Source organism: Mustela nigripes, chromosome 10, assembly GCF_022355385.1.
Source record: "Mustela nigripes isolate SB6536 chromosome 10, MUSNIG.SB6536, whole genome shotgun sequence".
In the NCBI taxonomy this organism is placed as follows: Eukaryota; Metazoa; Chordata; class Mammalia; order Carnivora; family Mustelidae; genus Mustela; species Mustela nigripes.
Window position 1 is genome coordinate 5,622,456 of NC_081566.1, and position 25,084 is coordinate 5,647,539.

General features: G+C 44.6%; 2 protein-coding genes across 2 annotated transcripts; one reads left to right on the forward strand and one right to left on the reverse strand.

Moving 5' to 3' along the window:
• Positions 1-310: 310 nt before the first annotated feature.
• LOC132026318 (uncharacterized) lies at positions 311-7,038 on the reverse strand. The gene is made up of 4 exons (XM_059414228.1): positions 6,949-7,038; positions 6,519-6,603; positions 6,331-6,424; positions 311-874 (listed from the first exon to the last, which is right to left on the reverse strand). Exons 1-4 carry the CDS (start codon positions 7,036-7,038, stop codon positions 373-375), a joined length of 771 nt encoding a protein of 256 aa, XP_059270211.1. The 3' UTR covers positions 311-372.
• Positions 7,039-7,400: 362 nt separating this feature from the next.
• On the forward strand, positions 7,401-24,326 carry TADA1 (transcriptional adaptor 1). Its single transcript, XM_059412484.1, has 8 exons — positions 7,401-7,634; positions 12,172-12,263; positions 12,550-12,615; positions 17,156-17,253; positions 18,915-19,124; positions 20,363-20,514; positions 22,491-22,653; positions 23,097-24,326. Exons 1-8 carry the CDS (start codon positions 7,561-7,563, stop codon positions 23,247-23,249), a joined length of 1,008 nt encoding a protein of 335 aa, XP_059268467.1. The 5' UTR covers positions 7,401-7,560; the 3' UTR covers positions 23,250-24,326.
• The last annotated feature ends 758 nt before the right edge of the window (positions 24,327-25,084 follow it).

Consider the following 25,084-nt stretch of genomic DNA (forward strand, 5'->3'; position numbering starts at 1 on the left):
CCCTGGTGGTCGGTCGGCACACACCAGCCGGGCGGGGCGGGGCGGGGCAGCAGGGCGGGGCAGCGGGGCGGGGTCTCCTCCCTGCCGGAAGCACCCGCGGAGCCGCTGGCGGACTCTTCGGCCACGGCGGGGACCCGCTGAGCCTTCGCTTTGCCTCCCGCAGACGCGAGCCCTGACGCGGCGCCCGCACTGCCCCGCCCGGCCCGCGCCGCCAGCAGGGGCTTCTCGAGCCGGGCAGAGCCCAGCACCCACGTGCGGCGCTGCCCGCGGCCTCCGCAGGGGTCGGGGTGGGGGGTGGGGCGGGAGCGGCCGGTCACCGCTCTAGGCGACCGGAACCCGCGCGGTGTCACTGCGCGTCCCCGCGCCGTCGGGTCACCACCTCCACACGGAGGGGCAGTACCGGCCCGACCCGGGAGCGGCTCCCGTTGTGAGGCCGCTCTGGGGCCGCCTTGGTGGGGTGCGCCTGGGGGGCGCCGACCCCAGACCCCCCGGGTCCGGAGAGCCCAGCGCAGCGCCCGAAGGAGCCCCCGCGCCCGAATTAGGCTGGAAAATCCGAGAACCGAAACTGCCTCCTTGTGGAGATGTGGTGAGAAAACCGAGACCCCACACCGGAGAGCCCACAACCGGGCTTCCCTTCCTCACGTGACCCTGCGGAGTTTTCTGTGGAAAAAAGTTTCCGTGAATTAGGCCTGAGGCGGGAAAAGAGCGGCCGTGTTCGCTGCGTCCACCCGCCGGGGGAGAAGGCGAGACGCCAGTGGGACGCCAGTGGGACGCCAGTGGGACGCCAGTGGGACACCAGTGGGACGCCCGGCCGCCGCCGCCGCCGCCCCCACTCCAGCGGGGAGGCCCGCCCACGCGCGGCTCCGCTGAAAACCTGGAGGAAAGGGGAAAGTGTACAGAAAAGACGCATCAATATTCAAAAGTTAACTCCAGACAATACGGGAAACCCCCAAAATCAGGGAATGGAATTGGGACTTTTTAAACATCTGCCCTCTTCTTCCCCAGAGCAGGCTCGCATGTTTTCACAGGGAAACGTTCTCAAACTTTCAAACGACAGAGAAGCCGCTCTCCTTTTTTTTTTTTTTTTTTTTTAATATTTTATGTATTTTGACAGACAGAAATCACAGGCAGGCAGAGAGAGAGGAAAGGAAGCAGGCCCCCGGCTGAGCAGAGAGCCCGATGCGGGGCTCGATCCCAGGACCCTGAGATCATGACCTGAGCCGAAGGCAGAGGCTTAACCCACTGAGCCACCCAGGCACCCCCGCTCTCCCTTTTTAAACATTACTTGGGAAGGCAGAAAAGTGGGGAAACTCCCCAACTCATTTAATGATGCGATGCTTGTGCCCCAACAAAGGCAGTATTCAAAAGTTTTAGATCGATATTAATATTATTCAGAAGTATTATCCCTAGATGCAAAAATCCTAAACAAAATATTATCAAATCACATGCCGCAGTGTATTTTTAAAATGTATCACGATCAAGGAGGATTTATCTCAGAAATACAAGGGCGGTTTTACATCAGGAAAAAAATCAATCGGTACAAATCACCACACACACACACCCCCAAAAAAGGAGAAAAATAATACAATCCTTTGAATAGATATGCAGAAACACACTGAGGTATTCAATCATAATCCATGGTAAAACTTTCAGCAAACTAGGAACTAAGGGTATTTTTTTCCAAGTGTACACCACCACACCTACAGTCCTCTGCTCTACCAGCTGAGCTACAGAGGGGCTCTCTGATTGTCCTAATTCTATTTCTTTCAGTTTTTTACAATACTTCTATTTTTACTCACACTCCCCTAACTGGGAGAAGGAAAATTGTTACAGGATAATTTTAAAAATAGATTTTAAAAACTAGACTAGGTAATGTTTATAGAGTTATTTACATTTTATAAGGGTTAAGTATTGTACAGTTGACTGGCTCTTAATTATTGTCCATCTGTCACAGATCATGCTTCTTCCTTGTACCCTTAACTGCTGAGACTATTCTGAGACTAAGTCCAGCAAAAAGGCTTTGGTCAAGTCAACCATGATAGTAGCAAAGTATAGGTAAAAACAGTGTTTACTTTTCAGTATTCTTAAGGTTGTTTAGCTGTCTTTCATTTACTAGAATCCCTAGATGTCTTCCATTTCTCAGAGTCCTAGAACTTTAATTTCCAAGAACTTCTGAGAAAGAGAATGGGAAACTGTTGTTCACTTCCTGTAGTACTATTTTGGACTGAATATCTGCATCCCCCCCAAAATTCATATTTCGAAGCCCTAAATCCCAGCGTGACTGGTTTTGGAGATGGGGCCTCTAAGGAGGTAGTTAAGGTTAAGTGAGGTCATAAGGGTGGGGCCCTGACCCAGCAGGATTAGTGTCCTTTCAAGGAGAGACATCAGAGAGCTCCCATGCTCGTGCTCTCTCTCTCCTTACGCATGCGCACACGCGCATAGAAAAGCCTTGTGAAGGTAACAGAAAGATGATGGCCATCTACAAGCCAGGAACAGAGCCCTCACAAGAAACCAAATTTGCTGGCACCTTAATCATGACTTCTAGCTTCCAGAACTGTGAGTAAATAAATTTATGTTGTTTAAATCAGTCTGCAATATTTTGTTATAGCACCCTGAGTAAATTAAGTACCTATAAAGCTTCAGAGGGTTTTAATCTGGCACCCAAGTATAGAACGGTTTCAATAAAACTGTTTAAAACATAACCCTAAGTAGTTCATGCATGTGGGAAGATTATTTTGAGAAGGTCTACAAAGGCTTTTCCAGACTGCCAATGATGTCCACGGCATTAAAAAAAAAAAAAAAAAAAAAAAAAAAAAGATTAAGAGCCTCTTCACCTCCTTCTGGCAGACATAAAATAAATCTATGTGGTGTCAGGGTAACATGCCTCTCTAATTGTTTTCAGCCATAAATTTAACTTGGACTTAATATATTCTAGTTTGTAAGCTTTAATGATATTAAATTCCATACCTCAATATATAGATTAGGAAGACCATATTCTATTTGGACAGACCTATATGGTGTGAGCCAATGTGTATCATTGTGTACAACTATACATATTATACCCCACATGTAGTGTAGTGTACCTGTAATAAGTATTACGAATTACAGTGAATGCTACAATGGTTAATTCAAAAGAGTGACTAAAAATATTATCAGGGGCGCCAGGGTGGCTCAGTGGGTTAAAGCCTCTGCCTTTGGCTCAGGTCATGATCCCAGGGTCCTGGGATCGAGCCCCGCATCGGGCTCTCTGCTTAGCAGGGAGCCTGCTTCCCCCTCTCTCTTTGCCTGCCTCTCTGCCTACTTGTGATCTGTCTGTCAAATAAATGAATAAAATCTTTTTTAAAAAATCAATATTTTAAGGCTGAACTCTAAGAGTCCTTGCAGTAAAGCCGGGCTGCTGATGTCCAAAAGGGAACACCAGCTCACACAGTAGCTGGCAGTGCTCTGGGAAGAAGGCTAATGAGCCACTGCTAATGCACAGAGTAAGAAAGCCAATCAGCAAGTATTTATAAACGAGGAGTCAGAGGTTTATAAATAGGTCTAAAAATCCTAAATATGGTATCTGTGAAAAATAATAGCAACAATAATATAATTTCCAGAGCTGAGACATCTCACAACTCCATCACCATCAAAGCCTACTGCCAAAAATCTGACATTTTATAAAATACAGAATGGGGAAGAATTAAGCAGGCAGAGGCCAGACTTTTGTAGCTACCCACACAAAACTGGTATGAAAATAAACTTTTGGGGGGTTATCCTTTGTCTCATGTTTGTACACAGGCATATTTGCATATAGTTATGCTTGTGTAATTGCACATGGAAAGAAGTTGCATAAAAGCAGGCAATGTACAAATACTATCAATGTTTTAACTTCATTTTAATGAAGTGGAAAAGGATAGGTGTAATATTAATAATAGAAACTCTTGTTTTATATTGTCTGTTCCCAATATACTATCGAGTTGATTTTACTAGTTACCCTAAAACTAACCTGCCATCAGGAAAGAGAAAATTGCTATGGGATAGTCCAAAAAATAGCATTTTTTAAAACTAAAAGTAACATTTGTAGAATTCTTTACACTTTTTAAAAATTCTTTGCACTTTATGAACTACTTTAACCTACATTCTCTGAAGCTGTTTAATAGTTGTCTGTATGAGTTATGAATTGTGTAACTACTGGTCTCACTAAAAGCAGATTTAGAATTAGTTTCTTTAAAGTAAATCACCAAATTACAAGTTTTTAAAAATTTAATATCAATTTAGTTAACATAGAGTATAGTATTAGTTTCAGGGGTAGAATTTAGTGATTCCTCAGTTGCACATAATACCCAGCGCCCGTCACATCAAGTGCTCCTTAATGCCCTCCACCCACTTATGCCATTCCCCCCACCTCCCTCCCTTCCAGCAACCCTCAGTTTGTTTCATAGAATTAAGAGTGTCTTATGGTTTGCCTCCCTCTCTGTTTTTTTATTTTATTTAAAATAATTTTATTTTATTTTTCCTTCCCTTATTCTATGTTCATCTGTTTGGTTTCTTAAATTCCACATATCAGTGAAATCATATGGTATTTGTCTTTCTCTGACTAACTTATTTCACTTAGCATAATACCCTCCAGTTTCATCCATGATGTTGCAGATGGCAAGAGCTCAGTCTTTTTGATGGCTGAGTAATATTCCATTCTCTCTCTCTCTCTCTCTAATATGCCATATCTTCTTTATCCATTCAGGACATCTGCTAAATTACAAATGGTTTTTTTTTTTTAAAGATTTTATTTAGTTGTTTGACAGAGATCACAAGTAGGCAGAGAAGCAGGCAGAGAAAGAGGAAGGGAAGCAGGCCCCCCGCCGAGCAGAGAGCCCGATGTGGGACTCGATCCCAGGACCCTGAAATCATGACCTGAGCCAAAGGCAGCAGCTTAACCCACTGAGCCACCCAGGCGCCCACATTATTTGGTCAGACTTCTGTGTATATTACATTGTCTAACACAACAGTTTAAAGGGACGTTGAACAATTATACTGAAATTGGTGCTAATAGGTATTCAAAGTGATGAGAGAAAAAGAAATATTTAATTGAACTAGGTGTAGAGCGTTACTAATGTTATCAAGCACAGATGTGAAGTGCTTGTGAAGCAGAGAGCCATATTTTTCTTAGAGGATAGGTAGTGACAGAAATGTGAAATAAGAAACAAGGACTGTTCCTGGAAGATATACCTAAACATTTCCTTCTGCCCTTTCCTAGAGCTGTTGAACTGGCCCTCTAACAGGTTCTTGTACATGTCTGAACTTGCCTGTGAAAAATGTAGGTCACTACCCATAGGTCTCAAAACCAGCAGAAGGGAGAGAGATGTGTAAAGGGACTGAGTCATGTGGTTTGTTTCAGAAAGTCAAGTAACTGGAGTGCAAAGTGTGTTCTAAGGGGTGATGGGGACAGGCCGGGATGGGCATGAGTTGTACAGAGGCAGAGTCCAGGTCATAAGAAAATTTGAACACCAGATTTAGGAGTCTGAATTTTGTTCCGTACTAAATTTTGTTCCATACTCAGTGGCGTGGACTAAAACTGCAGGAGGTGATCAACGTCACCTTCTATGACCATCTCAAGTGACCTCAAGGAGAAATCAAGAACAGCAAGAACTGGAAAACCAGTTAAGCGGACGTGTTCAAACAATGTTTTTGAACAATCAGACATGATAGAAACATAATGTATTAAGATAACTTCAGGGTCTTTCTCACTTCTGTGTGGAAATCAGTAAACCTTCCTTTTTAGAACTCTAAAAAATTATACCTTGTGATGCACAAGTATTTGGAAATCTGCTTGCAAGCACATGCACCCTTTCCCCCCTTATGTACATATAATAATTTTATATACACGATTTGTACACATAACAAGCTTCAGAGCAGTTCTTGAGCAATTTGAGAATTTGAGAGCAATTTGAAAAGCTGTTCCTGGGGCTATAGTCTTCACTAAGACAGCGAATGAAGCATTTACTAGCCTACTTGGTGGTTGACTTTCTTTCTGTCTACAGTGGGGAGCCATGAAAAAGCAGAAGTGGATAACTACTTTTTAAAAAGCCAAAATTTGGGGGTGCCTGGATGGCTCAGTGGATTAAGCCTCTGCGTTCAGCTCAGGTCAGGATCTCAGGGTGCTGGGATTGAGCCCCATGTCCTTCTCTCTGCTCAGGGGGAACCTGCGTCCCCCTCTCTCTCTGCCTGCCTCTCTGCCTACTTGTGATCTCTGTCTCTGTCAAATAAATAAAATCTTTAAAAATAATAATAAAATAAAATAAAAAGCCAAAATTTCTCTAGCGTTTTTGGACACGGATAGGAAGACTTTACCTGCCTCGTTCATCTCCGCGAATCCGGGGCACATGCGTTCCCAGCACAGGAGAGTAGCTGTTTGCGGAACCAGTGAAGCAGCTTGAAGGGGCCTCTGCGGAGAAATGACACACAGCTGTTAGGATTAGTTTCAATCTTTGGGAGACCATTTGACCACACACACCAAGATTCCCATAAATATGCTTTACCATTTAGGAATTCTACTGTGGGGCTCCAGCGTAGAGCAATACTCCCTAAATGAAGAAAAGCTTTATAAAGTTTATTACAGAATTGCTTTTAATAGAGGAAGAAAACGGACACAGCAGGCTAACAGTTAGGAAGCAAGTTATTGTGCACGTCTTATCTGGGGTATTTAAAAAGCCGTCGTTCCAATGATTATCAAGACACTGCAAGGCCAGGGGAAATACGCATATTATTACATTAAGCTTTAGAAACCCACCGAGACGCACAACCGAAGATCGGACGTGATTACAAGCCACGGGGCAGGCGGGAGGGGACTCTCGGGTGAAAGTTTGTCCGGAGCTGGGGGTAAAACACTTTTCTTTTCTATTTTTTTTTTCCCTTCCGTGTATTTTCCTTATTGTTCTCAATAACTTCATTCACTCGGCAAACACGCACGGAGAGCCCAGCACGCGCCGGGCCTTGCGCTAGGAACCCGGGCGACAGCAGTGAATAAAGCGCAAAACCGGCCGACACAGAACTTAACATTTTTTTCCCCGAAGACGCAGAAAATTAAGACGGCTCTAGTAGGTGGCCTACGACACGATTCGCGGCTGGCGAAAATTAAGGCAAAGAAAGAACCAAACTGACAGCGCGTTTGCTTTCTTATCCGCGGGGGCAGGTCCTCCTCTAGGTCGGAGGACCGGGGTCGAACTCGGAACTGGCCCAGCGGGAAACACAACGAAAGCGCGGGAAACGCCGGCCCTGCAGGCGTCGCTGCAGGCCAGGTCGGTCCCGGGTTTAAGCAGGGTGTGGGCGGGGCCAACGATGCGAGTCACGTGACTCGAGCGGGCGGGAGGAGGAGGACTGAGAAAACGGCGAATTTACGCCTCACTTTCTCTTCAGGAAGGCGGGCGGAGCCGAAAACCAAACAAAAGTCTTGTGAGGGACAGGGGGCGGGACAGACCCGAGCGGACCGAGCCTCCAGCCCCGAGACTCTCGCGTAATTGGTTTTTCGGTTGTTGGTCACTGTGGCAGGGCGGTCTGCGGTCGGGTGAGACGTGGGGAGCAATGGCGACCTTTGTGAGCGAGCTGGAGGCGGCCAAGAAGAACCTGAGCGAGGCCCTGGGGGACAACGTGAAACAGTAAGAGCTGTTCTGGCACAGCCTCCGGGTCCCCGCGCCGGCGCTCCCCTGGTTTCGGGCCGCCGACCCTCCCTGGAAACGCCCCCCACCCCGCGCCGCCCCGAGGCCCGTGCTGCCTCGCGTCGCGGGCGGCGGGGCCTCCGGGCTTCTCGGGCCGGAGCCGGGCGGGCAGCCCGAACTCGCCCGGTCGCCGGAGGGGCCGGGCCTCCCGGGACTCGGGCGGGCGCCTTCGCCCGGGACTCTCTGCCCTGGGTGGGGCGGGAGGGGCGCACTCCACGTCCAGGGGCCTACGGAGCGGTCGCGGGCCCCTGCGCGGAGTTTCGGGACGCGTGGGACCTGCCCGGGGCCGAGAGACCCGGAGCCCGACACGCCCCGGCGGGATCGGGCACCGCGCCTGGCGGCCCGCCCCGGAGGGCTTCCTGGAGGCGGGAGCTTCCTGACGTCGGGGATGCGTAGATCGTGCGTTATAGAGCACTGACAGCATCACCGCGGTTATAGGGATGATCTCAGTAACGGACGCTGATCACCCTTTAAGCCCCCTAACGTGCTGTCTCATCGGAGGTGTGAGGTCCGGACGGTTATTCTTCCCATTTGATAGACGTGAAGACCGAGTTCTAGGGAGGTTACGTAACCCTTCAGAAGTCACCAGGCCTCCCATACCTGATTCCTGGCTCTGATGCCTTACGAGGGGTTCCAGAGCCGCCAGCACCCAGCCAGACCTGGGTTACGGCAGGGGACCGAGTCCGCCATCAGGGCCAGTGCCGATGGCGGGATGAACCGGCAGTAATCTGGCCGAGGCCGAAGCTAGATAAGATATTTCAGAAGTACAAGGACGAATTTGGAAGTTTTCAGAACATTAATCGTTATTACAATTTTTTTTTAAATATAGGAAACACATTTTAAATATTTAAAATTAGAATGCCTGTGTTGTTGCTGCTAGATGGCTTCTGGGATATTCCACGCATTTGCATTCCTCGGTAGATGGTCCCTTAAAAATAATGTTGCTGCAGGAGCAAGGCGTTTGGGGGGACACTTTCTTCTTATCTTTTTCTTTATATTCTTTATTATGAGCAGGCTGAAGTTACTTGGATGTCATACATTATTTTGTCATACATTATTTTTGATGGAGTTGACATTCTTCTTTTTATTCTAGCAAGATACACAGAATTCCCATGTAAGACTTTTTGAAAAGACTGGTTTATTTCTTTGAGATAGAGCAAGCATGAGCGGGAGGGGGGACAGAATGACAAGCAGACTCCTCACTTGAGCACTGGTCCGGATCCTGCCCTGGGGCTCAGCGTCACCCTGAGATCATGACCTGACTGGAAATCAAGAGTCTAACACTTAACGAACTGTGCCACCAAAGCGCCCCAAGCAAAATATAATCCTTAAAGATTATTTTAATATTATGAACATTAATCATACAAACACTAGCATTAAAATCGAATCTATTATTTTGGCATAATTATTTAATTTTTTGTGAACATTTATTGACTCCCAAAGATAAAATAGTCCACCTAAAATTACATCTTAATATTCATGTTTACTGTCAATTTCTTTGCTTATTTAATTAATTGAAAATTATTTTAATAAGTAAAATTAAGTTTTCACCATTCATTAATTACTATAGTTTGTTACTTTTGTAATACTGACTGCTAAAATTTACATTTTTTTAAGCACAATTGACTTTTTACTGTTACGTCTAGGATGCTTAAAATATTGGAAAGTGTTTCCATAATATAATAAATTTGAGAGACCTGCTGTGTGTGATTTACTGATGAGATGTGATGGTGACTTCTGTGATCCCACACATATCACACAGGGTTGCCAGAAATTTGAAGTTAGTATTCCCTATGTGGTCTTTAAAGGCCAATGCTGGCTCTCTGATGTTGGTCAAATACAGATGCGAAAGCTAAATTCGGTGCATCTGTAGGGTAAATCTCCATGAACAATACAATCAAAATACGCTTTTGTGCCAGGAATAGCTAGTGGCATAGTGTGGTTTTGTATTTTTCCATTCTCTCACTGTCTTTTCCTCCTGCTCCTTAGAACACTATAACATCGCTCTATAGTGATGTCTCACATTTCTTCCATGAGTAGTTTGCTATGGTTTATACAACCTGCCCATTTACACATGGTCCTTGGTGGCAGGTAGAGCAGAGGCAGTGTAAAAGGAACCCAGATGAGAGTTGTTTTCTACTTAGCTCGTGGTCCGAATGTCCTTTACGTCAGGTTGCATGCCCTCATCAGCTTCTAGAAAGACGTGGCCTTTGTTAGTTAACTCACTTTGTGTCGTACCCCGGAGAGTGTCCTGTGTAGAGAAGTGTTGGATTATTTTTGGTGACTCTATCTTATGTATTTAGTCTTCTCTAAGTCTCTCCAGTGCTTCCTCGTCTGACCCACTTGTATTTCTCTCCCATCATCCTCACCTTCACAGAGGCTGACTGACTTTTTCAACTAACTGTTAGGAACAGTTGTTTGTCCAAGGCTATACAGCAAGGTAACACAGAGACCAGGGTTGGGGAGCAGGTCTTCCAGATTTTGGAAGGGGTGCTAGCCCTTTGGGCTGCGAAGTTTGCCCCTGGAGATCGGTGGTATCATGTTGGCAGAGCTTCCTGGTAGAGCCTGGTTTTACTTACAAGTTTGCATTCAAAATATGAGTGTATTTGCATCTTTCTTGTAAAATTGTGATGCAGGGTTTTTAAATAATGAAATTTGTCTCATGTTACTATCTTATTGGGTAGAATGGGACGGGAAAACACTTGTTTTTTTCTGTGGCACTTTATTTCATTTCATAATTGTTCCTGTCCTTAAAAAAAAAAAAAAAGGCATTTGAGTGTCTGTTGTTGGGAAGTTACCGACTAAGGAGTGTGTAAGTATCAGGTGAGAAGTCATGCCAGACTCTAGAACTTAGCATATTTTGCTGTTGAGTGAAATGGGTCTTAGGCAGCTTTGACTCCCTTAAAGCTAGTTTTCTCCTGGAAAGAAGGAATGCGTGTGAAGCCGAAACTTTGCCTGCAGTTACTTGCACACGTAGTGGGTTACATACAGAGGCACCGACTCAGATGGCTTGAAGCGGATCTGTGTTCAGGAGAAGCCCTGCCAGAGGTATAGTAAGCCAGTGAGGGCATTCAGCCGTCTCGTTTAGAAATCTTTTTTTTTTTTTTTTTTTTGTCTTTTCTGTCAGGAACTCAAGTGAGCATCAGAAAGTAGCTAAGTGTGAATTGTAAGTGATTCTAAGACATGGACTGAGTGACTCTTCTTTCGGCTTCATAAGGAAGGGGCAGCTTCCTTGAGCACTGAATCAGGGGCTGTGGATGTGGAAAGTCGTATTTTACTCCTATTTCTAATCTAGGTATAAAGGATCAAATCTCTCTCTCACTCTTTTTTTTCCTGCTAGTTAACTGGAACCTTTTATGATTAGTGGTTGGTTTTCACTTTAAAAACCACTAGGTTTCTCCTACCCATGGGTGTTTTCTTCGTGGTGAGGCAATTTAGAAACTCATTACTTCAGCTGATAGATTAAAACGAGTTCATTTGAAGGGAAGGAGGTTATAGGATCAGAATGAATGACCCTTTCCCAACCCATAAAACATACACCTTTTAAAATATAGATCTTTTTTTTTTTAGTTGGGGGATGATTGACATATGACATATAACATGACATTAGTTTCAGGTGTGCGACAAGTATTCTATGTAAATTGCAAAATGATTATCACAGTAAGTTAGTATCTGTCATGATACATAGTTACAAAGCTTTTTCTTGTGAACTTTTAAGATCTCTCAGCTGCTTTCAAATATACGATACTGTATTATTAACGGTAGTTAATAATGAGAATGCGTATCTGAAATTCATATTTAAGTTAATACCTTTAATAATAATACTTTTAAAATATAAATCTTAAATGTAGAATTCTGGAGGGTAATCTTTTAGAAAGGTTAACAGTGAGGAACGAAAGGTACAGCTGTGGTTTTGACTAATTCATTCATGAACCCAATTATGTGACTACCTGCCAGTCACTTCTGGGAAAAACTTTTTTCTTCCTTCTCCTTCTGTCGGTATTCTGATTCCTAGGTGTGTTGGCTTTCAAGGCTGCCATAACAAAATACCTCAGGGGGGCGGCTTAAACAACAGACACTCGTTTTCTCATCCTTCAGGAGGGTGGAAGTCTGGCTTCAAGGTGTCATCAGGGCTGTTTTTTCTGACTCCTCTCCCCTTGGCTAGTAGATGGCCACTGTCTGGTTGTGTGTGTGTGTGTCTCTGTCCTAATCTCTTCTTACAAGGATGCCCATCACATGGGCTGAGGGCCCACCCTGAAGATGCTAATTTAATTTAATTACCTCTTTAAAGGCTTTAAAGTACTTCCTGGGTGCTGGGGGCTGGGGCTTCAACATACGAATTTGGGGAGAGGAACACAACTGAGCGTATTATACGGTAGGGAATGCAAAATTTCCCGCCCTGGGTTTTGGAGCAGGTAAGGTGAATTTCGGAAAGAAGCAGACCCCTTGGTTCTTAATACTGCTTCTGCCTTTGCAGATACTGGGCTAACTTAAAGTTGTGGTTCAAGCAGAAGATCAGCAAAGAAGAGTTTGACCTTGAAGCTCATAGACTTCTCACACAGGATAATGGTAAAATAATTATCTGGGGAGTTATTTTACTGTTCTGAAGTTTTCCCAGACTTGTAATAAATGGCAAATAAGTAATTGCAGTAATAAATTGCAATATATTTTGTAGTCTTCTCAGTTAAAAAAATAAAATTGGGGTTTTAGTGGTATGTAAGATTATTTTAATACTATGAATATTAAAAATAAAGTGTAAAGAATGGCAGGGTAGGTGATAATCCAAAGTCAAATAATGGTTTCCTTACGATTTAAATATTTTGTATTTGACTTATGATAATCTTCCCTTTTTCAGTCCATTCTCACAACGATTTCCTCCTGGCTATTCTGACGCGTTGTCAGATTTTGGTGTCTACACCAGGTAAGGGAGTGGAAATACTTCCAGGGACGTCCGTCAGCAAAGCCACTGAGCACCGGGCTTTAGTTTCCTTTAACAGACACATCTGTTGCGCAAAAAGGAAATGATCTTTGAACCGCTCAGAAGAAAACCTTTATTACACAGGTGCAGCCTGTTTCTTAGAACCTTCGTAAAGCCGGTGATTTCCCTGCGCTTAGATTGACTTTGGTCTTTACTCTCCGCTCAGCTTGATTTTGGATGACTTCAACGAAGGATGCACAGGAAGAGGGTGGGCAGTCAGGATGCCGAAGCGGAGGGCAGCGGGTGTCAGCAGCGGGTTTCCGTGACACAGGGAAGGGGAGTGAGGGTTAGGTGCAGGGGAAGCCACCACATGGGGTGAAGACCTGGACTTGGACTGTCTCACTTACATGCTCAAGGAGGAGAGTAGCACCTGGAAGGTGAGAGCTGCCTTTTGGGGGGTAGGTAGAAGCTGGTCCTGTCACTTCGCCCTGAATAGGTATAGATAGAAACAGTGACTACTGGTTTTTTGCTAAAGCGGTGCAAGTCACTTCTTTGAACCATCTTGCTTGAATCAAGTAGTCGAAAATAAATAATTTAAATACATTAAAAATTTGCCTTGCAGTAAAACTTACCCTGAGCTCTTGTTAAAAACTGGGATTTATAGGGCCCTCCTGCTGTAGATTGAGTATTTTTGTTTTTAAAGGACCCGTGGTGATTGTGACGGCCATCTTTATATAGAAGTGACTACTAGAACTTTCTGTCATTTCCCTCTGCTAACCTCTGCTGTATGAGAAAGCGTTCACATGGAACCTCCTCCAGGCCGAGTCCTCACACTTGGAAAAGCTGTCGTTGGTGCAGAGTAGTGAACAGTGAGCGTTTGTTTGTGGGGAGTGGGGTCAGGCGGGGCTGTTTCCCCGAGCCCACCCGCCCCGTGCTGCACGTGGTCACGGGTGTCCGATTTCTCATGTTCTGTTTCCTTCAGACAGGGGTGGACTTCAACTAGTTGGGTCATAGAGGCGATCCACTCCTCTGTGTAAAATTTAATTTATCAGGAAAGCCAACATGGTGAGACCTAGATCGTGCTTTTCATGTCCGTGTGTTCTAAAAAGTGCGCGGAAAGGGTGAGTGGTGGGACCGGGAGTAAAAACCCTGGCTGAGAGGAGTCAAGAGACTTAGGCGCAAGTTGAGGTTTTTCCACTGGCTTAGGTGGGATAGGTAATTATTCGGTGTTCTTGCTTTCACACTTACAAAATACAGTAAGATTTGCCCTACAGATATATATTAAAAAGCATACAAGAGAACAGTGAAAAAGTACTCTTGAAAGTAAAAAAAGAAATTGCCAAACAAACATGGAGTGGTATTAGAAAGTGTTAAGTGGCTGATTTTAACTAAATAAAGCCTTTGATAGGCATGAATGTTTGTTACTGCTTATTTTAAAATAAAGGATGAAACATTTGGAATTTGAGAGGTTACTTCTCTATCAGGCCTACAACCATTAATGAAATTAATGAATGAATTAATGAAATTAATGGTTGCTGGCATCAAAGAGATGATTTAAAAGTGAAAAATAGAGGGACGCCTGGGTGGCTCAGTTGGTTGGACGACTGCCTTCGGCTCAGGTCATGGTCCCAGAGTCCTGGGATTGAGTCCCGCATTGGTCTCCCAGCTCCACGGGGAGTCTGCTTCTCTCTCTGACCTCCTTGCTCATGTTCTCTCTCACTATCTCTCTCTCAAATAAATAAATAAAATCTTTAAAAAAAAAAAAAAGTGAAAAATAGAAATAGTTCTTTGTACGTATACTACTTAGGGGTGGGTTTTCTGTTTTTCTAAGCTAGGCAGGAAAAAATGATCTTCGTAATATTGATAGAGCGACTGCAGTGCAACAGACACGGTCAGTCATTCTTGTTAACCTTCACAACAGCTGTTTAGGGTAGGTATTAGCCTCCTTTTTTATGGATTAGGAAACTTTAGAGAAAACAAAAGGAAATGAAAAGCAAAACTTAGCTGACACCTTCTGCGACCAGTAAGTGGAAGCGCTGGGCCCGCACTGAAATCTGCCTGCTGCGGGAAAGCTGGTCACTCACTGTGCGGTGCGTCCTCGCTGGGAGTGCTCACACATCAGCAGCGTCACCCAATGCCCAGGCCCCTCCGGCAGGAGTAGGCTTTGCTGGGAATCGTCCGCAATCGGCTGACCTCATCCAGGAGACTGGGTGTTCCAAAAAGACATTGGAAGTGGTGGAGAGGAGGAACTTGACTTCCCAAACAGTCCCCCCCCCACCCCCCGCTACTTTCTGATTCCAGTCTAGTTAATATGCAGTGCTATGTCAGTTTTGGGTGTACAATATAGTGATTCAACAGTTCTGTACTCAGTACTCATCGAAAGTGTCCAGATAGCTCTTTTTTAGCTGACAGACTTGGAGTATTTTTTTTAAAGCTTTAAAAATTCATTCTTCAAAAAACATCAAAATGGAAGTAATGTTTTTGCTTAGATGATGAGTGGCCTTTTTTTCCCCCTATCTTATTAAAATTGGAGGGGGATTTTTCAAGTGTACTGTATGAGCTTGGATTACTTTGCCTTTTTTTTAGCCTCAGAACTATACATACACTCATGGTTAGAAAGAAATGATACAGACGGTCTTATAATGAAAAGTTCCTTCCCACTCCTAGACTTTTTCCTCAAAGACAACCACTTTGTTTCTTGATCTTCTGGTAGGACTTCGATAGCTCCTCATTGGAGCTTAAATCTCTTTCTGTATTTACTGATTTTAGACATCTGCATTAATGCTTTGTGTTTGTGAGATTTCTTCAACTCTTTCAATCTTTCTGTCCAGTGCATTCTTTTTTTTTTTTCTTAAGATTATATTTTTTTATTTGAAAGAGAGAGAGAACACAAGCAGGGGAAGCAGCAGAGGGAGAGGGGGAGGCAGGTTTCCCACGGATCAGGGAGCCCGACTCGGGGCTCCATCTCAGGACCCCGGGATCAGGACCTGAGCCGAAGGCAGACATTTAACCCACTGAGCCACCCAAGCGTCCCTCCAGTGCATTCTTTAATTCAGCAATTTTTACAATACCTTCTTTTTGTTTTATGGATATACATCTTTTCAAACTTCTCTGAAGACCCCAGTTCGAAATTATTTGAAGTCCTTTGTGTTGCCTGAATTCTTTAGTCTGGGACCTCCGTTTTCTGTTTGTTGAGCTTGGGCTTTCAGATCATGTTACAGATGATCGTCCGATGTCTGGTGACGCATGTTGAAGAGTGAAGCATACGACACCTGGGGGTTTTGCTGTAGCGGCTGCTGACGGGAGGCCAGCTCGGCTGGGGCTCCTCACATGTCAGCACGCGGAGAGTTGTGCTCTGGGCTGCCAGCATCTGTACCAACGACCTCAGGATAGCCCAGAAGTTTTGTTCCGTTTAGCTAGGGGAGCGCTCGCCATCCTCTTGCCGCCCCCCCCCACCCCGCCCCTTCCCCCTGCTGTTCTAAACACTGCGCTGGGCTGGCTTCAGGGCCTGTGAACTGCCCATGAACTCCGAAGGGCCCCTTACTTGGCTTAGGGCTCTACCATGGTTGCTCGAAAATTGTAAATGTTTGAACAGGGGACCCTGCATTTTTATTTTGTACCGAGCACACTGCTAGGGGTGAGGGAAGGGGTTTGTGTATGCGATTTTTGAATACAGACCTTCCGTTAATCTTGTTTTTGACCTTACTGGCCCTTCCGGTTTCCACTGTACTCACCTTCTCCAAATCCAAACTTTGTGGATTTCTGCTGTGCAGGTTGACTGCTTTCTGCATTTCCCAACCTTGCCTAGCCTAGGTTACTGCTGGATTACGGCTTCCGTGTGTCTGCTTGTAATTTAGCACCTCTTTAGCTCATTGGTTTTTTGGTTTTTTTAAAAGATTTTATTTATTTATTTGGCGCAGAGAGAGAGATCATAAGCAGGCAGAGAGGCAGGCAGAGAGAGAGGGGGGAGCAGGCTCCCTGCTGAGCAGAGAGCCCGATGCAGGGCTTGATCCCAGGACCCTGAAATCATGACCTGAGCCAAAGGCAGAGGCTTAACCCTCTGGGCCCCCCGGGCGCCCCTCTTTAACTCATTGCTGGCTCTCATCTTGTTTCACTTGTCTTCCTTTTTGTCACCGTCGTGCATACATGCTGTTTCCTTTTCACTATTACCATTTTTAGTTGGTCTTGGAAGAGAGAGGAGATTTGTGTGCTCTGTTCGCCATCTTGAACTAGAAAATTCTGTCCTTTTTTGATACTACTGCTACTCATAAGCAAAGAAAGCACCCAATAAACATTAATTAAAATAGAAAAAAACAAGTTTATCTTCATAAAGAAATAAGTTTGGTTACAGCTGAAAAAACACGATTTGAGAGGATTCATAATTTTGTTTAGAAAGTAGAAAGAGAAGATCTGAATTTAAGCATTTATTATTTAGTTTCATTACTTGAGCATTCCATACTTTTTTAGCCCAAAATGAAAGCAAACTTAGCAGTTGACAACTGTAATTATTTTCTCTTACGGTTATGATTTTTCTCTCACACAGAGGGTGCTGGATCTTTGCCCTGGACAGGGGGTTCTGCAGCTAAACCTGGAAAACCAAAGGGGAAGAAAAAGCTTTCTTCTGTTCGTCAGAAATTTGATGTAGGTTGTTATTTGATAGATCTTGGTAACAACTGATTTAAATGCTGGTGTGATGAAACTGGCTTTCATTTCTAAATAAATCTTAAAATACTGGTAGTAGAGTTGAAAAAGGGGGGCCATGATTCAGGGGGAAAGATGTTACTGTATTTGAAGTTGATGAGAGTTTCAAAGATTCTGAGTCCCAAGTGGTCTGAGTTTTTATAGTTCTAGTTTGTTACAACATAAATATTAATAGGTTTTCATTAGTACCTCATGATTTTTTAATGATTCAAAAAGTATGCCTGTATTCTTTCTCCTCTTAAAATATTTTTGTGGAATGAATAATGTTTCACCCATTGAAGACTTCTGCTCCCTGGCTACAGGACGCCTGGAGGTCTCTGGCAGGATCCTGGTGATGCCCAGCTAGGCCCTGAGCCTCTGGGGATCAGCAGGGGTTGATGAAGGGGTTTGGCTGTAACACTTGTAAACATTTTAGAATAACTTGCTTTTTTGTTCGTATTTGGGGAAGAAAGTTTCTCAGAAGTATTCCTTTTATAGATTTAACTGGTTGTTGATAGGTTTGTTGATTAACATCAACAAACATTTATTGCTACCTTTGCTCTGTGTTTTCTATCAATCGTATTCAATCCAGAGGGCATCAGTATCTCCAGAGAAGCGTACCTTGGTTTAGAAAGGGATATTTGATATAAAATACAGTTTTATACTTGGAAAATGGAAAAACAACCAGTGTTCCTTCTGTAATACAAAGTTTAAATAGGGATGGGTCATACTCGCTACCAGCAGCTTATCTCCCACCGATGATGGAGAGACCAGATGGGCTGTCTGGATGTACCCGAGGAAGGCAGAAGTTTTTTGGGTGGGACAAGATTGGGAAACACTAGTTTATTTTATTTTTTTAAGGATTTATTTATTTATTTTAGAGAGAGAGTGCACACACGTGCTCTTCTAGGAGCCAGGGGAGGGGCAGAGGGAGAAAGGATCTCAGGCTCCTTGCTGGGTGCAGAGCCCTACTTGGGGCTTGACCTCATGACTCTGAGATGATGACCTGAACTGAAACCAAGAGTCAGGCAGGCACTTACCCAACTGAGCCATCCAGGTGCTCCAAGAAAAGCTATTTTAAATAATTAGAATGATATGTCTTAGCGAGATTCTGTGTTGAGGATTTTAAGTAGAAGATGATATAAAGTAGATATAAAGTAGTTACACTGGTGTTCTCTTGCAATACCTGTTATTAGAGGTTATGTTGGTTGGCTCGGCTTTTAGAGCGTAATTGGAGTATTGCTCTCTATTTCTACTTTCAGAATTTGCTTACTTACAAGTATACTCTGACTTGTTTAAAAATAGTTTTATATTTTCTCCTTTCCCCTAATTGTATTTTTAAGCACAGAGCCATATCTTCTGTGATTACCCAGGTGTTCACTGAACAGAACAGACCACTGTGCGCACTGCCACCGTTCCCGTTAGCTCATGTCTGCGTTATTACTATGTAATGGGTGTGACTGTGATTATTTGTGCATGAGTTACTAATGTTTTTTTAACACCCTGTGGTATGGTTTTGGTGGCATTAATTTGTGGGATCTCAAGCCGTAAATTGGTTACTTTTCTTTGCATTATTGCTTGCCACTGTGATGAATAATTTTGAAAAGTTTTCTTACCCGTAGCATAGATTCCAGCCTCAAAATCCCCTCTCGGGAGCCCAGCAGTTTGTGGCAAAGGATCCCCAAGATGATGATGACTTGAAACTGTGTTCCCACACAATGATGCTTCCCACTCGGGGTCAGCTTGAAGGGAGGATGATAGTGACCGCTTACGAGCACGGCTTGGACAACGTCACGGAGGAGGCGGTCTCAGCTGTTGTCTATGCCGTGGAGGTTAGTTTGCCGGTGACAGGAACAATCTTACAGGTTGCGTGTAACGAGCTTGTGTGTGTTGTTGAAAGTTGGGACTGCAAGAAAAGAACCAAAATGTCGCCATCTCGGAGTTGTCATCTTGAAATTGTTTTCTTTGGTGGAGGGAAACACCCCATGGTCCAAGCAGTTGCCTTCAGTTAACAGCCTAAGCTCTTCAGAAAGGTTAATTAGGGCATAACACTTGTACTTGACTTGGTGTTTAATTTAACAGGGAAACCGTTTTAAGGGGAAAAAGGAGTTTGAGAATCGTAAAGATTAAAATCACTGGTGTTTGCTGTGGCACAGCATTTAAAGAGCATTAGACTTGGTTTCCAAGCAGTGGGATTCTTGCCTCACCTCACCACATCTTCCACTGATCCATCCACTTCATGCATTCAGTTACTGGACAAGGTATACTGGGTCTGTAGTCCCGGGTATGCCGGGCGATATTGGGTAATCCCCAATACTTGGGGGCCCCACTTCCTCACATGCACCTCAAAGATCACAAGAGCTGTCTCATGAAGTTGTAAACATTAAATGAATTCTGTGTGGAAATGACAGTTTACATCATTCAGGCCTGGGTATGAGATGATCTTACTGGTGTAGTTGAAACACCAGGCCTGATCCCGACTCCGCCGTTGCTAGCAGTAGGCTGGGGCCAGCTCTGTCTCTTTATTTTCACAGACATTTTCCATTCCCCTCTTATGTACTTGGTGCTCATAAAGAGATACTAAATACCTGATTTTTTGCTTATTTCCTAGATATCTGTTGTACATGTGGCTTTTGAGAGAGCCAAGGTTCTTTTCTTGCAAGGATTTTACTAGATTGAGCATTATAACCAATAAATCTTAGATCTTGAAACTTCTTGTCTTATTTTTAAAGCCTCCTTTAAAAAGTTTCATGTAATTTTTTTTGTACTTTCATTTAAAGCTATCTGAAAATTCTTTTTTTGAGAAAGGAGCCAGTTTTAGGGTATAAACAACTTCTTTAATAAATTACGTGTAGAGCAAGCCCCTATTAAATAGAACTAAATAAAAATAGCGCGGCTCCCTCGTTCGTGTGGCTCCCTGGTAAACCTTCATTTGGTTCCACCATATGCCAGCCTGTCTCGTGCCTCCGTCCACTGAACACTAGTAAACGTTTTTTAGTCAATGGAAGTTTTATGATTTGCTTTTAAACAGGAGTTCATGCTGTTCTCCTTTCTTTACTTGTTTTCACAGAATCACCTGAAAGATATATTGACATCTGTTGTGTCCAGAAGGAAAGCTTATCGGTTACGTGACGGTCATTTTAAATATGCCTTTGGGAGTAACGTGACCCCACAGCCTTACCTGAAGAACAGTGTCGTGGCGTACAACAACTTAATAGAGAGGTACATGGAGTTTCTTGTGATCGCGCAGCCCTTCTTTCTAGCAGGTGTGCTCCCGTCGTGTGTCCCATCGCTGGTGAATGATTGGTTACTACGTTTCTGTAAGTCTAAGTACCCTTCCTTGAGAGCAGGGCGGTTTGTTTTCTGGAGCTGCATCCTTGCTTGGTCACTGGTGAAGTACTTGGTGCTGTTTATCAGAGGCGAAGTTGGCGAGGCTGCCACGTGTGGTTCGACGTGAGTGCCTCGTGCCTGGCATCTTCCGAAGCGCACTGGAGTGGTGCCCTGGGGCGGTGCGTTCTCAGGGCTCCTGAGCGCCGGCCCCGCCCGGGGGTAGCAGCGGGGCTGCGCTCCGTCGGAAGCGCGCCTGTGACTGTGGGGTCAGGGTTGGGTGGCTCGGTGGTGGGAGGAGGGCTGGGAGGTGTTTCTCTGCCTCCTTGTGTGGCTTCCGTGGCGGTAGCTCCAGACAGTGGCCTACTGGGTCCCATTGCTCCTGGCAGACCTGGTCTCGGCCCGCGACTGCGGGACTCCTCTGACCGCCCTCCGGGGACGGCTCCCGGGACTTGTAACCGCCTGAGTCTTCGCTTGATGAGATGACCTGGATGACCTTTCATCTATCCCTGTGGGGTCTGTCTTCACCCCTACCTTCCTTTCTTCCTTCCCAGCAAATAATTTAGTCCAGAGTTTAAGCCTTTGGGAAAGAAAAAGCAGTGATGTCATTTTTCTCGTGGTGACTGAAGTGACTGAATTTCTTTGAGCGCCAGTTGGCTGGTTGGTCAGGGAGATGACAGGAAGGTACACGTTCGGAGAGCAAAGTGTGACTGGGAAGGCGGCTGGGAGGGACGTCGGCGGAGAACTAACGGGCAGGGAAGGTAGAAGGTGTGGTAGGACGAGGTGAAGGGCGGGAAGCTGAGAAAGAGTTGGACACAGCAAAGTGTTGACAGCACGCGGAGGGGTTGAACCAGATTCTCCTTCATGGTTGAAGACCTTGAGGTGGCTCACACGGGCCCTCCGAAGAGCACCGTTTGTACTCAGATTGCCGGGTGTGAGGTTTCCATGCTCAGTCGCATTCAGGCCTATCTGTGTGGGAGTACTTGTTCTCTTTTATAAGCCATTCTTTTCTAGGAAACAACAACAACAAAACAACAAAGGGGGCTGGGGGGGGGGGGCTCCTTGTAGTGGCTGAATGCTGGGAGTAGTGTTCCTGACCCCGCCAGGCCTCCTGAGCTGCCCTCTCTCCCCGCTGGCCGGTCCCTGGAGGGCTTCTGCCTCGCTGCCGGCTGCTTCGTCCCCAGCAGGGCTGGCTTTCCTGATGCCCTTACCCACTCTCATACCCCGCATCTGCGCATTCCTGAGTTACCTCCTCACTGTTGTGTTACCTCTGGGATGGTCTTCCGAATTGTGTAGGTCATCTCCTACAGTTTTATGATATAAAAATTGTGCCTGCCGTCCCTGCTGGTACTCTATCTAGGTCCTGTTTTGGGAAATTGGCAGGATGTGGATTTTCTCCATCCTCCATTTTTGCTTATTGCTTATTCTGTGCTGTATCTTCTTTTCTTGGATGTTATTTTTCAGTCCTATTGTCTCCAGTTACATTTTATCTTCCTCTCTCGTCAGTGTTTCAATTTCATTTTCCTTTAATTAATTAAGTCGCCACCCCTGCGCCCCTCACCCCCTGGACTAGAAGCACTTCAAGGGCAGGAAACAATTTTGGCTCAGTGTCCTGAGCTTAGTAAATATTTTAACATTGTGGAGAGAGGAGTGTAAGTGTAGTTGCTCTGCATTCTGTTTCCAGCTTGACAGATGGGCTGCCTTTAAAAATGTAAATTATGGGCTACTGATGTATATACTAGCTAAAAATTAATTGGGTTTGTAATTGGGTTTCTCGTTCATTTGAAGATATTTTTAATAAGATGTATTAAAGTCCATTTCTATTCTAGTTGTTCAGTTGTCTCCTTCCTAGTTACTGGCTTTGTTTCCAGTCCTCCAGCCTTTTCTGCTCCTTGTGCCGGTCAGAATCCCGCTTCCTACCCGCCCCCCGATGACGCGGAGCAGCAGGCTGCCCTCCTCCTGGCGTGCTCCGGGGACACTCTGCCCGCCTCTTTGCCTCCTGTCAACATGTACGACCTTTTCGAAGCTCTGCAGGTAACTCTTGGCCCCTTCAGGTTGGCCTAGATTTAGGGATAGGTTCAAAGTTTCTGCGAGTTTACGAAGATATTCAGTAGCCTTTCCTCTTCCTGGTTTTGGTTTTCCGTTTTTAGTTCATTAAAGCCATTCATACTACCTTCATGTTTCAGATCCAGGGTCCAGGCTTCCTTCCTCCTCCCTCCTTCCCTCTCCCAGACCCCACATGCCCCGCAAAAGAAAGAAAAGAAAAAAAAAAATCCTCTGTTCCCTTACTCCTATTTCAGAGGCTTGTTACTTGTTTTCTTGTTATCTAGTTGGAGCTTCATTAGACTCTGGCTTGTCGTCAGTAGGTTTGTGCAACTTTTGTGTGTGTTTGTGGATAGAACCCTTTTTAATTTTATATGTTGGAAAAATACATACACTGAAGCGAAATCGGAAACATGCAAATATTTGAATCACAGGTGCACAGGGAAGTCATTCCTACACATACCGTCTACGCTCTCAACATAGAAAGGATCATCATGAAGCTCTGGCACCCCAATCACGAAGAACTGCGGCAGGACAAAGTCCACCGCCAGCGCCTGGCGGCCAAGGAAGGCCTGTCGCTCTGCTGAGTTAGGGCGGTCTGAGGGGACGGGACCCTCAGCGAATTCATTGGTTGTTGAGAATTGGATGTTTTTGGGGTCCACATTTCAAGGCTGAAGTGTACAGTGTAAATATAAATTTTCCTATGGAAATGTGACACTGAGTACATTTTGTGTTGCTACTGTGAAGCCATTCATATAAATCTGACTTTGCTCATGACCCATGTCTCTGTATGTGTGTGTGTTCTCAGTTATGGGAGGAAGCACTGAAAAAATTCTGTGCCTGGATTGGAAAGGTTTTTGGGCATCTGAGGCCTAGTATCCTGTGGTCTACACGTGAGGTAGATGACATCCTAGAACAAAGAAGCTGTTATAACTTAGTCCCCATGATCAGCAGGGACATCTGTGTTTTCAGTGGCCGCATATATTCTATACCTGGCAAGTCTGACATCTCTGCCTTTCTTCTAAAGAACTGCTCTTGCATTTTGGTTGAAATAATCCACACAGTGTTAAAAATCATAGACCTCCTTTAGTGACCAGTTTAACAGATATAGGTGTGTCCCTCAAAGTTCATTACAACTCCATAGAAAATAGGACCTAGAAATGCTGTGCTGTTAGACAAAGTCCTTTTTTTGCATTAAAAACCAAAACAACAACAACAAAACAAAAACCTCGAATATAATTAATCTTACAAAGTTTTTTCTTATAACTTGTTTCTTTTATAGTTGATATGCCCAAGGACTTTGGTCGGCAAGTCCATCTACTGACTATTCCTATAGAATATGTTTTAAAAGGCCCACATACACATACTAGATTTATACTTAGAAATTCCCCAGTTCCTCTGCAGTATGTTTCTATCCTTTATCAAATGATAAACTGAAAATAATTTACATTTGGCAGTGTTACTAATAATAAAGTTTGTTTTTTTTAGAAGTGATGCTTTTTACTCAGAAGATAGTATTGGGCTATGCTAGAATGTTTGGATGGGCTGTGTAGGGCTACGTGATCTATGTATCGACGGACTTGTTCACATGGTTCAGTATTTGGATCTGTGTATTTGATTTTGTACTTTAAATGTGACAAATAAACCTTTCAGGAGAAAACTTCTTTTTGTGTGTTTATTAAAATAAACATACAAGGAAAACTGCCTCCTACAGAAGTTTGAACAGCCCTGCTCTCTGAGATCTTAGCAGACTTTGCAGAGGGATGCGCTAGATGTGAAACATTAAAGAATGGGTTCCGACTTCAGTATGCCATTTCTTCCTTTTGGGATGTGTAAACTAAAAACACCCTGGTTTCAGTTCTTGGCACAAGTCTGAGAAGTCCTTCAGAATTTTAGGTAATTTTTTAGATTGAGAAAAATTTGCAGTGACACCTAGTGAATGTAGTGGCTTTGTTTTGGGCCGTCTGTACATCCGGGGACGTAAAGCTTTATGCAGTCCTTCGATGGAGAGCAGCCGGGGCCTCAGCCATGTCCTGCTGCCTGTCGCAGTGACGGCTTCCAGGGAGCAAGTCGCTGGTGCTCTCTAGGATCCGGCCTGCCTACATCAAGGTCACCTGCTCTGGTGGGACCACAGGCCACCAGAGGACACCCTTTCTCTCATGTGTTTTGGGCTTAAATGAAAATCTGCTTTTCATGCCGGTCTTCCTCAAGAATCATTTTGGAAAGTGGAAAGGTGGGATCGAAGGTAGAGGGATACTTGGGATTTTTCAAGGGAGTCTCTGAAAGATTTGAACACCTCTGTTCCACCAAAGGTTGGCTCCAACTCTTAACTGTTGCCAACTCTGGGATCCTGAGTGAAATCGTGACTGCTTATTACCAAGAGCTTAGAAAAATAACTCTCCCAATGAGGAAAAAGCTGTTA